The 15,580-nt window shown below is 36.8% G+C and overlaps 1 protein-coding gene across 5 annotated transcripts in view; it reads left to right on the top strand.

Moving 5' to 3' along the window:
* Window positions 1-15,124, top strand: part of LOC149851543 (uncharacterized) — a 156,431-nt gene extending 141,307 nt beyond the window's left edge. The window contains exons 23-32 of one of the 5 annotated variants that reach the window (XM_090001270.1): window positions 9,165-9,275; window positions 9,516-9,593; window positions 9,674-9,853; window positions 10,757-10,837; window positions 11,239-11,301; window positions 11,416-11,505; window positions 14,028-14,362; window positions 14,533-14,673; window positions 14,783-14,837; window positions 14,985-15,124. In XM_090001270.1, coding sequence (XP_089857396.1) covers window positions 9,165-9,275; window positions 9,516-9,593; window positions 9,674-9,853; window positions 10,757-10,837; window positions 11,239-11,301; window positions 11,416-11,505; window positions 14,028-14,147 — 723 coding nt within the window. In that variant the 3' untranslated portion in view covers window positions 14,148-14,362; window positions 14,533-14,673; window positions 14,783-14,837; window positions 14,985-15,124. Of the gene's footprint in view, window positions 1-9,025; window positions 9,143-9,164; window positions 9,276-9,515; window positions 9,594-9,673; window positions 9,854-10,756; window positions 10,838-11,238; window positions 11,302-11,415; window positions 11,506-14,027; window positions 14,363-14,532; window positions 14,951-14,984 lie in introns of those variants that run through there. The other 4 variants (XM_090001263.1, XM_090001255.1, XM_090001248.1 and 1 more) reach the window with 4 other exon arrangements.
* Window positions 15,125-15,580: the final 456 nt, after the last annotated feature.

The raw sequence follows: 15,580 nt of genomic DNA, 5'->3' as shown, positions 1-15,580 counted from the left end.
GCCGGAGGGCAGAACGCCATCGTCAGACAGCGTGGGCTACCGGCTGCCATTGAAGGCCACGGTGAGCAGCCCTGTCACGAGGAGAGTCAACCGCTGCTCTGTACTTGCGTCTTCGATCGCCGGAAAGGTCGTCGAGAACAGGTACGGTGCTTCTAACGATTCTAGGCGAGGGATTGAACGTGGTTTCGATCTCGTGTAATCCTTTGGGGATGAGGGTCCATGGGAACCCTATTGCGTAACACAGGAACTACCTGCGTTCTTTGTATATTTTTTTGTGTTTTTATTGTTTTCCAACAAGAAAAATACGTGTCAGGCCATTTAGGTTTTGTGGGTCTTGGCTGATGGACCAACCAAACTCGGTCCGGTTGATCGATCAGGCCTCAACCATGATAGCAGGCCCAGTCGAGCGATTGGCAGGTCTCCTCATAATCAAACCCATATTCTTGACTATACCCCTTTGCAACCAGTCGGGCCTTATATCTTTCGAGGGATCCATCACTCTTAGTCTTAACCTTAAATACCCATTTACACCCTATTGTTTTCTTACCTCTAGGAAGGTCTTGAAATTCCCATGTCTTGACTCTTCTCAGAGCTTCGAGTTCATTATCCATGGCGGCTATCCATTCAGGACATTTTCGTGCTTCCTTGAAGTTTCTAGGTTCTATGTAAGAATGAGTGGTGCTTAGACAGGCTCTATATTTAGGTGAGAAGGATTCATATGAGATGAACCTAGAAGGAATTTTTCTATGTCTTTCGGTCCTACGAAGGTTCTCCTCACCTTGAGGAGCAGTCCTACTAGCATTATCATATCTTTCAAGGGCAGTTCTGAAGGTGTTTCTATCTCGATGAGTATAGATGATGGGATCCCTAGGAGGTTCCTCATCGTCATGTTGAGGAAATGGAGAGGACACTTGACTGGTTACTTGAGTCATTCTGATTTGACTCATCATCACTAGTATCATCACTTTTAGTTAACAGATCAAATAAAAAAGAATAATCTACGTTTTCGTCGTTAGATTCAAGGTTTTCGAAACCACTAAGATTTTCCAAAAAGCTTATATTTTTGAAAACATATAATTTTTCATTTTTAACATCATAACATCGAAAACCCTTTTGGGTTTCAGAATAACCAAGAAAGGTGCAAGGAATGACCTTTGGAGAAAGTTTGTCATTTTTATCGGTAAGAACAAAACATTTACATCCAAAAACCCTTAACCTGCTATAATCAGTTTCTTTCTCATACAATTTTTCAAATGGGAAAATCTTGTTCAATTTTTTTGATGGAAGTCTATTTATGAGATAGACCGAGGCAAGAGCTGCCTCAGCCCGGAGTTTCTTTGGAACATTTTGCGAAATGAACAATGTTCTAGTTGTTTTAATGATATGCCTATGCTTTCGTTCAGCTAACCCATTTTGTTGTGGGGTTTTAGGATAGGATTTTTAATGGAGGATACCATAACTTTCAAGATAACTCTTGAATTCGTTTGAAAGGTATTCGCCACCAGAGTTGGATCTAAGAATTTTTAAACTTCTATTGAATTGATTTAAAACCATCATATGAAAAGTTTTAAATGTTAAAAACACTTCATGTTTATGTTTAAGAAAATATATCCAACAAAATCTAGTGTAATCGTCCACAAAAATCACATAGTGCGAGAATCCTCCTTTAGATATCACAGGAGCCGGACCCCATACATCGGAATGAACAATTTCAAAGGGTTTTGTTGTAAACATGGATCTTTGTGAAAAATGTATACTTTTCATTTTCCCAAGAATACATTCATTACATAAAAAAAAACTCCGCTTGTGTATAACTGTTTAATTATACACTGTCGGTCCCAAGCTCGGATAAAGGAGGAGGGTTGCGGTAGGCCAGTGACAACCAACATAAAAACTTAGTCATACCCTATGAATATGAACCAATATGAGAATTTCGTTGGGGCGTTCCCTACATAGCGACGCGCTGTACTCTATAGGCCCGGAGGCAGTGATAAATGGGCAAGGGTTGCTAGGTCGTCGCCCAGAAGCGACGCGTCACACCGGCGCTCGGGTGTGGTGTCAAATAGGCAAGGGTTCCCTCACTTTGTTGGACGGGTGGGGGTAAAGAAGTTAGTCCAAGACCATAAAATTAGGTTTGCCACTTGGAACATAGGGTCTTTAACTGGTAAGTTGGTAGAGTTAGTAGATGTTATGTGTAGGAGAAAGATTGATATTTTATGTCTACAAGAGACCAAATGGGTAGGTGAGAAAGCAAAAGTGATAGAACCTTGGGGATATAAGATTTGGTATACAAGAATAAATAGGAATAAGAATGGAGTAGGGATTGTTATGAGTCGTGAGTTTATAGATAATGTAGTTGAGGTCAGTAGGAAGGGTGATAGGATTTTACTTATTCAATTAGTATTAGGTACGAATATTATTAATATTATTAGTGTTTATGCACCTCAAGTAGGTTTAGATGATTCCATTAAGCATCAATTTTGGGAAGATTTAGATGGAGTAGTACAAGGGATATCTTATGGAAAAAAGCTTTTCATTGGCGGTGACCTTAATGGACATGTAGGCATTAGTAGTGATGGATTTGAGAGTATCCATGGAGGCTATGGTATAGGAGAAAGAAACGAAAGTGGAGAAAGGATTTTAGATTTTGGTTTGTCGTATGATATGATCTTAGCAAACACTTGGTTTAGGAAGAGGGTGTCTCACCTAGTAGCATTTAAAAGTGGGGTTAATACGAGTCAGATAGATTTTTTCCTATTTAGAAAGAGAGATAGGGGTTGTTGCATCGATTGTAAGGTTATACCGGGAGAAAGTGTAGCTACACAACATAGGTTCTTAATTTTAGATCTTAGATTTAGACAATGGCGCAAAAGGGATAGACATAGGATAAATCCTAGAATTAAGTGGTGGGCACTGAAAGGAGCTAAACAAGGAATGCTTGTAGTGAAGGAAGCTGATTGGTGTCTCGAGGATGATTCAGAATCAATGTGGAGTAAGATAGCGGGTTGCATGAGAAAGGTGGCTAAGGAGGTATTGGGTGAGTCTAAAGGCGGTGCACCACTAGGTAAGGATACATCATGGTGGAACGAGGATGTGAAATTAACTATTAAGGTTAAAAGAGAGTGTTATAGAAATCTAAGTAAGAGTCGTGATAATGAGAATTTGGAGAAGTATATGATAACAAAGAAGGAAGCTAAAAAAGTAGTTCGAAACACGAGGGATAAGGTATATAAAGAGGTTTATGACAAGTTGGATACCAAAGAGGGCGAGAAGGATATTTATAGGCTTACAAAGATGAGAGATAGGAAATCGAGGGATCTGGGTATGGTTAGATGTATCAAAGATGAAACACAAAGGGTTTTAGTCAAAGATGAGGAGATTAAAGAGAGATGGAAAGATTATTTTATTAAGCTATTTAATGAAAGTCATGCTCATGGTCTTGGAGACTTCTTCATTCTTTTTCATGAGATGAATCGTGACTTCATGCGCAAGATTCAAAAGAAAGAAATTGCAGAGGCTTTGAAGAAAATGAAATCAAGAAGGGCAGTTGGCCCAGATGGTATACCTATCGAGGCTTGGAAATGTTTGGGAGAGAAAGGTTTAGAATGGTTGACAAATCTTTTTAATAAGATTTGGTGGATAAATAAGATGCCTAATGAGTGGAGGAAGAGCACTTTGGTGTCTCAATATAAGAATAAGGGTGATATACAAGATTGCACAAACTATCGTGGTATAAAACTCATGAGTTATACTATGAAACTTTGGGAGAGGGTGATTGAGTCTAGGTTGAGGAAGGTTGTCATGATATCGGAGAATCAATTTGGTTTTATGCCTGGAAGATCAACTATGGAAGCTATACATCTTCTTAGACAACTTATTGAGAGATATAGAGAGAGGAACAAAGATTTACATATGGTTTTTATTGATTTGGAGAAGGCATACGATAGAGTACCTAGGGACGTTCTCTAGTGGACAATGATGAAGAAAGGTGTTTCTCTCAAGTACATTAGTATAATTAAAGATATGTATGAAGGAATAGTAACCAATGTCCGCACTTGTGCAGGGGTGACAACCAATTTTCCTGTAACGGTTGGGTTACATCAAGGATCTGCTTTAAGCCCTTTCTTATTTGCTATAATGATGGATGAGCTTACGAGATCAATTCAATAAAATGTGTCGTGGTGTATGTTGTTTGCTGATGATATTGTTTTGATTGATAAGTCTAGAGCTGGGGTTAATGCTAAGTTAGAATTATGGAGACAAACATTGGAAGCAAGAGGTTTTAAGTTGAGTAAGAGTAAGACAGAATATATGGAATGTCGGTTTAGTAAGCAACGAAGTAGTGATGGAGTGTAGTGAAGCTTGGTGAGCAAGAAATACCAGTGGATGATTGTTTCAAATATTTGGGATCTCTCATTCAAAAGTATGGAGAAATTGATGGAGATGTAAATCATATGATAAAGGTTGGGTGGATTAAATGGAAAAGTGCAACTGGAGTGTTGTGCGATCGTAGAATGCCATTGCGGTTGAAGGAAAAGTTTTATAGGACGACTATTAGGCCCGCTTTACTATATGGTACGGAATGTTGGGCTGCCAAGAGACATCATATTCAAAAACTGAGTGTAGCTGAGATGCGTATGCTTAGATGGATGTGTGGAAATACAATAAAAGATAAGATTCAGAACGAGGAGATACGTAAGAAGGTAGGTGTTGCACCCATTGAAAATAAGATGAGAGAGAATCGCTTACGGTGGTTTGGACATATTCGGCGAAAGCCTAATGATGCTCCAGTTAGAAGGATGGAGAAATGGGAAAATATATTAGTTAAAAGAGGTCGAGGTAGGCCTAGGAAGACTTGGATGAAGATGATAGGAAAGGATATGAATGCTTTGAACCTCACCGAGGACATGGCATTGGATAAAAATGATTGGAGGAGAAGGATTCATGTGGAAGACCCAGAATGATTTTCTTTTTTGGTTCATATCGCCGACCCCAATTATTTTGGGATGAAGGCGTAGTTGTTGTTGTTGTTGTTGTTGTACATTCATTACATAAAAAATCCTCTTTACAAAGATGTTTAATAAAAGGCAAATAAGAGATTTTAACAATGTTGGGATGTCCCAGTCTCTTATGCTATACATGAATATCTTTGTTTTGAGCAACATTACAAAATTGATTCTTGGGAACTTGAAGAAAATCAACATAGTAGAGGTCTCATCTCCTAGAGCCTTCCCCAATCAACCTCCCGGACCGGTGATCCGGTATCCAACATTTGGTAGAAGAGAATTTTATATCGCAACTATGGTCTGAGAGTTGAGAGACCGAAAGTAAATTTAAATTTAGTTTTGTTATAAGACGAATTTTTGGAATAAAGAAATCTTGTTTTTCAAAATTGCCTATTCCTTTAATTTCAAGAGGTGTTTCATCCGCCGTTGAGACAAAAGATGGAAGAGAATTTTTGAAAAACTCGGAAAGAGAACAAGCACTTGGAGTCATGTGAAAAGATGCACCGGAATCTAGAAGCCAAGATATCTTATCAAGAGGTGAGGAAGAAGACATAGCGGCTCCGGAAATGCCCCCCTTGAGAAGAGGTTGTAAAGCTTCTACGATTTGTTGAATAGAAAGAGACCCATTTGACGATGATGATTGTTTCTCCGGTTGAGATGTCATAGCCTTTGCAAGAAATTTCTTCCATTTTGGGCAAATAGGTTTAATGTGCCCCGGTTCTTTACAAAAGTGACATGTAAGTTTGCTATAGTCCCTCTTTGCTCCTTGACCACTTGAGTTTTGATTCTTGAAGTGAGGGGGCTTATAGGTCCTTAAGTTGCTCCCTGGTCTTGAAACGACATTAACACCTTCATTTTCTTCATTGTTGGAGAGGGGAAAGTGAAGGCAAATATCCATTCGAGTCTCTTTCCCACTAAGTTTAGTAATTACATATTTAAGAGAGGGGGAAGTGATGCAGGTAAAAGGGAAGATCGGATTTGTTCAAATTCGGGCCTAAGCCCATTCAAAAAGTTGAAAAATCTATCTTTTTTCAATTGTTTATGGCGAAGCTCTATGGCTTCTCCACTCCACTTAGGTTCGAGCATAGCAAACTCGTCCCAAATAGAAGAGAGCTCGGCAAAGTACTCTCTTATAGTCATCTTCCTTTGTTAAAGCGTTAGTTCCATTTTTTGGAGATAGTACTTATGGGACAAGTCCCTAGAGGTGTACATCTTCTCAAGATATTCCCATGCTTGAAAAGCCTTTTTGAACTTGATGATATTTGCATTAATTCTCGTTTCTACGGATGAAAAAATCCAAGAGAGGATTTTAAAATTTCTCATTTCCCATTCTTCATGTTTTTTCGTATATTCTTTAAGAGCTTTGGTTCTTTCATCACCTTCAAGAATTTTTATCTCTCCTTTTTCTAGCAAGGTTATCTTAGGTTCCGGTTCGGGAATTGAGCTTTGGACATAGCCCCAAAGCCCTTTTCCTTTGATGTGAGCTTCCATGTTTCCGCCCCAAACATGATAGTTAGACCCATTGAGTTTGAACTCAAGAGAAAAATGAGTCTTTTTCACCCATTAGAGAGGAGAGACTATACGTACCTCAAGGGTTTTTCAAGTCTTTCTTAATAAAGGAGGCTTCTAAAATATTGCCCCAAGAGGATGATCCACTCCAAAAATCAATAGCTTAAAGGCACGTTTTTTGAGGCACTCAAAAATGAAGAAATGCACGATTCTTCTTCTTCAAACGAGGCTTTGATACCATGTAAAAGTATCTTCAACAAGATACTATGATCAAGACTTCAATATTCTTGATAAAGAATAACACACATGCACAATAAGAACACTTACAATTGTGCATAAAATCACAAAATCACAAACTCTCACAAATGCACCAAAGGCATAAAAATAAATATTTGAAGTTTTTTAGGTGCTTGGGCTTTGACTCAAAGCCATAAGAATACAAGGGGGTGAAGCCCCTATTTATGACCATACAAAGGAGCCACATAGGGGGCTCCCAAGAGAGTCGTTAGGAGCCCCCAACGGTCACATATGTGACCGTTGGAGGCTCCTTAATGACTCTTTGGGAGCCTCCCTATGTGGCACATATTACAAAAAAATAAAAAGAAAAGAAAGAAAAAGAAAAAGGAAAAATAAAAGAATTAAAAAAGTTACAAACATATTCCAAAATGGAATATGCGTAAAACAGGAATTTACAGAAATACCCTTTTCGGGTGAACAATGAGACAAAAAAGAAATATATAAATATATTTATATATAGATAGAGATACATATATGTGATAAAGATGATTTTAGTGTCTTGGTCTATTTGACTTATTGAATTAATATAGTTTAATTTATTCTTCTTTTGATTCAATGCACAATTTGGTTTATGGTTTGGTATATTAAATCTGTAGGGTCCCGGATCCTTGGGTTTGTTTCCGCATTTGCTTTTAAAAAAAGAAAAATCACTATTTTTATGAGGGTTGGTTGGGATCGTTACAGATGATGAATATGAAATTTATAAATTGAAAAATTCCTGCATAGGGTGTTTGATATCAAGGACTTGCGACCCTTGCACTATTTTTGGGGGATTAAAGTTTTTAGATCCAAAAAAAGTATATTACTATCACAAAGGAAATACATGCTAGATTTGTTGGAGGAAGTAGAAATGCGTGGATGTAAAGCAGCGGATACCTTGATAGAACCAAATCACAAGTTGGGGATATGCAAAGATGACAAAATTGAAGACATGGGAAGATATCAAAAACTAGTAGGTAAACTTATATGTCTCACCATTACCTGATTTGATGTTGTGTATGTTGTGAGTGTAGTGAGCAGATTTATGCATGCACCATTTGAAGGCACATATGGATATGTATCACATCCTAAGATATTTGAAATAGAATCTAGGAAGAGGAATTTTGAATTCCAACCATGGTCACTTTGATATTCAGATATATGTAAATGCAGATTGGGCAAGAGCAGTGGAAGACAAAAGATCTGATTCAGGCTACTGTGCTTTAGTAGGAGGGAACTAGCCTCATGGAAAAGCGAGAAACAAACAGTTGTAGCTAAGTCAAGTGCAAAAGTTGAGTATAGAGCTATGGCTCAAGGCATTTGTAAAGGTTTATGGTTAAGGTCCTTACTTTCAGAGTTGAATATTTATCTCCATTCACTTGTCTTTTTGTTTCATGACAATAAAGCAGCCATCCAAATGGCATCTGGTTTATCATGAAAGAACTAAGCACATTGCAATGGATTGCCATTTCATAAGAGAGAAGACTGAAGCAAAATTATTTTCTATTTATCATACTCGCAAACAGTTCAACTAGCAGACATCTTGACTAAATTGTTTAACAAATTAAGGCTGCATGATATTAGTAGCAAGTTGGGGATGTTTGACATATTCTCTCCAACTTGAGGAGTGTTGAGGGAGTACCTTTTCTTTTAAGTGCATACTTATCCTTTTTCTTTTGTATGTAAAAGCGGACTTTATATCTTATACTTGGGGACATTTTGGTCACTGCCTTGCTTTTGTAAAAGAGCTGTATATGATAGCAGTAATGAATATGAAAAGGACTAGTTTCTTCTTGCCCTAACGTTTTCTCTTTACCATCACTTCTGTTTTCCTCATTCTTCTACTTCTTTTCTTTCCTTTACTTCTCACAGTCTATTCACCACATTCAAACAGCTAGAGCATTGGTTAATTGACGAAAGCCCATCATTAGCCATCCTCAACTCAGATCTTGTTTCTTGTGATTTTCTCCCAAATCTTTCACTTCTAGGGGTAAGAGGTTAGCTCTCCCAAATCAGGGTCAGCCAGATATGAATAAGCAGCTATACTATGATTCAACCTTGAAATAAGTAGTGATTTCTATATTAATTATATGTACATCATATTCCACCTTTTTGCTGGTAGAAGAGTGGTAAGTGTTTTTACTACAGACATGGGTATGAGTCCCACTAACTGCATACATGCATAAGGCTGAAATGGGTCAGATGAGGTTTTGATCAAATTGAATCTTCCACAGCCTCTCTCCAAACCAATCTGGTTTGCACCTGTAAATTGCAGGATGTACAAAAAGTTAAGTGACTTAAATTATTATAATCTGGTGTTCCTGTTTGGAAATTGGAACTCGTAAAATTGTTTTCTTATAATGGTTTCAACAGGTGAAGCTTATTGATGCATCATGGGACCTTTTAGTTGTGTGTTTGGGATGTATTGGGCAGCTGCAACTGTTGCGGTGTTTAGTCTTATCACAGCTAAGGCTCTCATGTAAGGTATCTGAAACATGACTTATTCAATTACATGGTCTTATTGTTATCACATAAAAGTTCTTTACTAGGTTCAATTTTTTTGTGGACCAAAAGAGTTGTCTCATTTTGAGTAAAAACAGAAGAATCTTACTGTAAGCCATAAATTTCTTCTGATACTTTCTCAGGCATTTGTAGATATTTTTTTTTGTGTCATGTCCATGTTGCTTTGATATATGTTGCAATTAAAGTTACTGCATCTTGCAGGTCAAAGCAACTGCGGTTTCTCTTGCAGTTGATGGTCTGGTTTCTTCGATTCTTTCCATAAAAGAAAAAAAACTCAATGTGAGTGAGCCACAAAAATTGTTTTATTGTAGTTGTATGCAACCCCAAAAAAATGACAGATCCCATGTCTTATTCCACAGAATGTACATTGTGAACGAGAACGAATGACTCCCAAACCTGATGGGAAATTTGAAGTTACCCATGAAGTCAAAAGGCAAGGAGTACAATATGGATTTTCTTCCCCACTGCAGACGTTATATGTTTCAAAATCTCCTACTCCTTATCTCGCTCGTTCTATCTCCATCATAACAATATCACAGGCAAGAATTCAGATAGTTTGAACAGTCTCCTTTTCATAAAATGATATTTTTTATCGGATGAATGCTATATCTTACTGTTATTATTTCTTAATAGTTTGTATCAACATGATATCCAAAATCATGTTTCCCACAGCATCATTGGAGCTGATCATCATCAGATTGGTTCATAGCACTTTTTGTCTGTTGCTAAGAAATGGTCATAGTTTGCTTTGGAATTTGTTATAGTTTATTTATCATTTCAGGATTGTTTTTCCCCTAGGGAAGCCACTTCTTTTCATAAATGATTGTCTCATAGCTGATTTGTAGCAGGTGATTCTGTTTTTCATAACTATGAGTTTAACAATTTATTTGAACATTTTTTTCTTGTAATTTTTATTTCTTTAGCACCTTGGATATTTGAAACACTTTTTACAGAAACTTTATCCTTGTAATCCTGGAAGAAAAGGTTCTTGGTATCTGTTTACTCTTTTCAAATTAAATGCTCCTAATGTCTTCTCTTTTGCATGCTTTCTGTGGGTATGCATGGCTGACAAATCATCGTTTCTTTTTCTATTGTGCTATTAGTAGCGGTGTTCAGATGTATCCATCTTTAATGGTCTTCCTTGATTCCGTGTTTTAGTTAGACTTGTGGATTGTGCTTTCTGGATTATATCTGTAATTGACAATTTTAAAATGTTACAAATTTGGTACTGGTTAGTGATTCATAACAGCGAATAAAAAAATTATTAAAGTTGACTGTTATTCCCCTATCTCACAGGGGTTCTAATAGGACTATCATGGAGAGGGTTTTGAATCAACATCTGCTTTAAAATCCTACGTTGAAGTAAAGGGCACTTTATATGCATAGAGAAAGAAATACTTGTTTTGGGAGACTGATGATCATGTTCCTGATTTTTTCTGCAGCTTTCTCGTTATGTGCTCGATATACACCTGGATACTTTAACAAGCCGGACAAAAAAAGTTGTATTGGACTCTTCTCCTTTGGTAAGGGTTCATCCAATGTCTTTTGTCACAGGGCCTTTTTCTAGTTTTTCTAAATATAAGGATTTATTGAACTTTTAAGTTGATTTTTTTGTTCTTTCATTAGAAATTTATAATACTATTCTTAGGTGAATGAAGTCTTAAAAATTCATTTTCCTAAGTGTGATGAAAAAGCCCTTGAGATATGTGGAAAGTAGCAAGAATGTACATGAGAGAAGTAAAAGGACAAAATATCCCTACAGAGAAATAATGAGAGCCATCACTGTATAACATTTATAACTGCTCCACCGTTATCTAAATGTTTGATGTCTTTATCTGCATTCTAGGTTAGCATCTTAGAGTTTGTATGTTGCTTAATTGTGATTATATGTAGAGCTAATTTTTCTGTAAATGTTTCCTTCCAGGTCATAGGAATTGGAACATTTCTTAGGCAGTTCCATCCTACATATACTACAGAATATGTCCAGGTATATAGTCTGTCTTGACATCAACCCTTCTTTTTTCTTGTAGGGGTGGGCGGGTTGAATATGTGAAAATTGTTGTATATTGAATTTCTCTTGGCATTAATATTTGACATGAAGCACATGGGTCAGTACATTCGAACATTGGCTGAAACAGCAAATATGTCTCGACAGAAGGCTCAAAAGGGGTCCTCAGATCCAAAAGCTGAGGTCTGTACTTCCCTTCTTGTCTCAAGGAACAGGGTTTTTTGTTTGTACGTTCAAAATTTTCAAATATACACTTCTCAATGCAAGTATGTCACAATGGACTCTGGAAGTAAAAGGTATTCTATGCTGCAGTTATTTTGCCAAGTAAAGGAGTTTCTCAAATTGTTCAAATTTTGTGTTTGCCATCTTTTAGTTGAATGTCCTACATATGGAACATTTTGAGAACTTGATAGTTTATACTACTGGTATGGCTTGACTCAGAGGTGGGGTTTTGTGTCAGCTGGTGTAACAACCAACAGCTTGCATAAGTCTTATTAGTTAGCACATATTTGTTATATATATATATATATATATATATATATATATATATATATAATATAATATATATATATATATATATCATAGTTACCGATATCGCCGATATATTGAAAATATCGTAAAAATATCAGCAATTTCAATCCAAACGTTAGTAACGGGAATATATCACAATATATTCAATATATCGGAAATTCATATATCTCGCGAGATATATCGCTACAGAAACTGCGTGATTTTCAGATTCTGATTTTTTAAAAAGCCTCAAATTTATTATAGATAAAATTTTGGAAAAATCACTATAATTTAAAAAAAAAAAAAACTTGGCCTAAAAATTTGGTTTGATTTGGTTCAAAGACCAAATCAAATCGATGTGTTTTGCACATTTCATGATTGTTTTTTCAAAAGATCTTGTTTTCAAAAATATGAAAAATGGGGGATTTTAAAAACAAAAAAATATTATTAATTTCTATTAATAAAAACAGAATGATTTGCAAAAATTCTCGAGTGTTGGGTGGGATTTGGGTGAGATATGAGAAAATCCCCAAATCGAGTGTCGTGAGGGGCTGTTTCTGAAAAAGGGCATTTTGGGGATTATTCAAAACTTTAAAACGTTGGGTTTTAAAAAGTTTTAAAGGGTAAAATAGAAAATAAAAGTAAAAACGTGTTTTAAGGGTTTTAAAAGCTAACTTAATTGCTCATTTATCAATTTATCTTGTCTATTTTAAGGTCTTTATTTTAGTTTTCTTTCACTTTTCTATTTTCAGTATTTTTACTTATTTTTTAGAATTTTTATTTAATTTTTAATATATTGCCGAGATATTCCCGATATTTATCAACTTTTGAAAATCTTTTTGAGAAATACCCTCGCCGAGAAATTGCCTTTAATGATACATGTGACTATGATACACACACACTTTTGTAATGTATATATATGTATAAGTATTTTAGAATGTATTTTTAGGATATTCTTGTAATTTTATTATTTTTGTATTTTTATTTTTTAGATTAAATGCCCTTAGAGGGGCATTTTTGACTTTTTTAGTTAGCCAGACTAGCCCAACCGCTAGTTGAGCTCTCTTCCCCTATATATATATATATATATATATATATATATATATATATATATATATATATATATATATATATATATACCCCTGTGTCACAGGGATTCGGCTAGCAGGGTGCCGCACCCGCGTCGACGCGACTCGACGCGGGTGCGGGTTCGGGTGCGGCACCGGGTGCGGTCAACCCGATCCTGGGTGCATTGACCGCACCCAGGATCATTTAGGTACATTTGTTTTTTGGATTTTTTTAAAAAAAAAAAAATTGCCCTGTGAAATGGGCTGCGAATTTGAATTTTTTTTTTAAAAAAAATCTGCTGTCAAGGCTGACAGCAGCTGTCTGTCAGGGCTGACAGACAGCTGCTGTCTGTCTTTAAAAAAAATCTGCTGTCAGGGCTGACAGACACCTGCTGACAGCAGAAAAACCTGCGGGGAAACCCCGACCCCCTTTTATATATATATATATATATATATATATATATATATATATATATATATATATATATATATATATATATATATATATATATATATATATATTTACATTTTTGCCCCTGCCGCACCCCCGCACCCGGGTTTTTTGGAAGTGCCGAATCCCTGCACCCGCACCCATGTGACATAGATATACCCTATTTGTTTTATGCTTCTCCCAAGCATTTGCTATCAATAAAATTTATTATTTTTATTTCTTGTGCTTTGGTCCTTAGTGGCTCATGTGATATTCTGACCTTTTGTATTTGCCCTTAGTGGATTGTGTTAATCGCCCTTAGAGGCTTTTGTATTTGTGTTCTTTGATTCCATTTCAGTATTGAGCTGCCTAATGTTTTCCATTTTTCATTTACTTAAACCAGTACCCATAGTTCTGGGACTTCCGATAAATTCTGATTGTAGCTTTTTTTGGTGATGTTGCCTAGAATGAGTGCGTGCTACATTTGTTAGAAAGCTACAGAAATTTCCAGTCTTTTCATATTATCTAGTTTCCCAATTTCTTGTTACAGTTGTTTGGGCTCGAAGAGTAATCCATAAAAATCATTTAATCAAGTTGGTCTTTTATGTGGTTTTTCCAGTGATCTCTTTTGCTCTTATGAACACAGATCCAGAAGTGGTCTCTATACTAAGAACTCACTAGTCACTGCACCATTTCAGGCCCTTAAGTCTGCATTTTGGCTGCGGTATTTCTGCAAACACATGGACGTCTCAAGGGATTTGATGGATTCATGTGTTCCACCATCTCTATTCAGCACACTTGAGATGCAAGCACCATGATGCCTTGCGAAATGCAGATGCTAATGTACGCCTTTCCTGCCATGTGTCTTTTCTGTCTCAACATGGGTTCGCATGGTGTGGCATGGAAATGCTATGGAAAAGCAGAAGCAAAGTAGTCTTGCTGTTCATTGCTGTTTCATACATTGTAGGACATGTATGCTTTAGTTACCGTGCGGATCATGGATGCTAAAGCTGGGTCCTAGTAATTCTGACAGGTGAGCTCTCTCTCTCTCTCTCTGATTTAAGGCTTAGTTTCAACCTCATCAGATTGGAAAAGTGCACCAAGGATAATCAGAACCAGGAGGCAGTCACTAGGTGTGTAAAAGAATGAATTTCACTCTTCCCGAAGGGTGGATGATATGCTTTTGTTTTGCACCTTTTCCAGCTCAAAGAGATTACAGGTACGCAGTTGCAATGGATCTATGCGGTTCAAGACAGTACTTTGGTGCCCTAGCTAACTTTTTGCTATTAGTGCAATCTAAAAGATAACTAGCCCATTGAAAGTTACACGGAAAACAGACACCAGGTAAATTCATAATTTTACAAGTTCATTGTTCTTGTCCTTCCCAATGCATAAACTCCTTCCAACTACCAGTTTCCAAGCAGTGCCTTAGTTTGGTTGTGTTTTCCATCAGTCTTATAAAAACACTGCAGTTCAATATCCGCAGTTTCAAGTAAACGACGGGAAAGGTAATAGCTCGCAGATCGAATCATAAGGATGCCTTGTATTTATTATTTTTTGATCTGAAATAATTGAATGACAATTTTTTGATAAAATAAAATTGAAAAGGTCAAGTTTTTTACATGATCCCCCTACCTTTATTGATATGGTTTGAGATTGAAGCCGAGGTATGAAGCGGTTGTGTTACACATGCATTCTAGGCAACGAGGAATCCTCTTCCTAAATTCTCCATTTAACTGTATGTGGATTGGCCGTGGTGTGAATTAAACAGGGAATCATTGCTTGGTGCAACGGTGAATTGTTCGGGCTATCAGGTTAGTATCACAGATTTGAGTCGTGACTCGTGAGAGAAGTTGCTTTGTGAAAATAAAGCCGCTGACTAGCCGCTGTCTCTGGTCTGCCCTTTCTCAGTGACCTGGATCAAGCGGGTATCACCTTTTCTCCTTTTCATGCAAATTAAGCAGCCAGTCATCCAGGCTCCTGTAGCGAGCTGCCAATTTGATATAAATCTCCTGGCCAATGTTATCAAAATCGAATAGAATCAGCCCCTTTTCGGTTCAATGCAGGGGCTGATTTATAACCCATATAAAATCAGTTGATTCAGGCCTGATTAAGCTGAATCGGTCTAGTCAGGCCGATTCGGCCTGAATCAGCCTACATATAATTTTTCGAGTTTTTATGCTTTTTGTGGGGTTTTAAAAACTTGCTTTTCCAATACTGATTTAAACTGAACCAGTTCATTTTTTCTTGG

This window comes from Nuphar pumila, chromosome 1 (genome assembly GCF_984573655.1).
Source record: "Nuphar pumila chromosome 1, dmNupPumi1.hap1.1, whole genome shotgun sequence".
In the NCBI taxonomy this organism is placed as follows: domain Eukaryota; kingdom Viridiplantae; phylum Streptophyta; class Magnoliopsida; order Nymphaeales; family Nymphaeaceae; genus Nuphar; species Nuphar pumila.
Note: the sequence above shows the minus strand (reverse complement) of the source record. Positions and strands in the feature narration are given on the sequence as shown.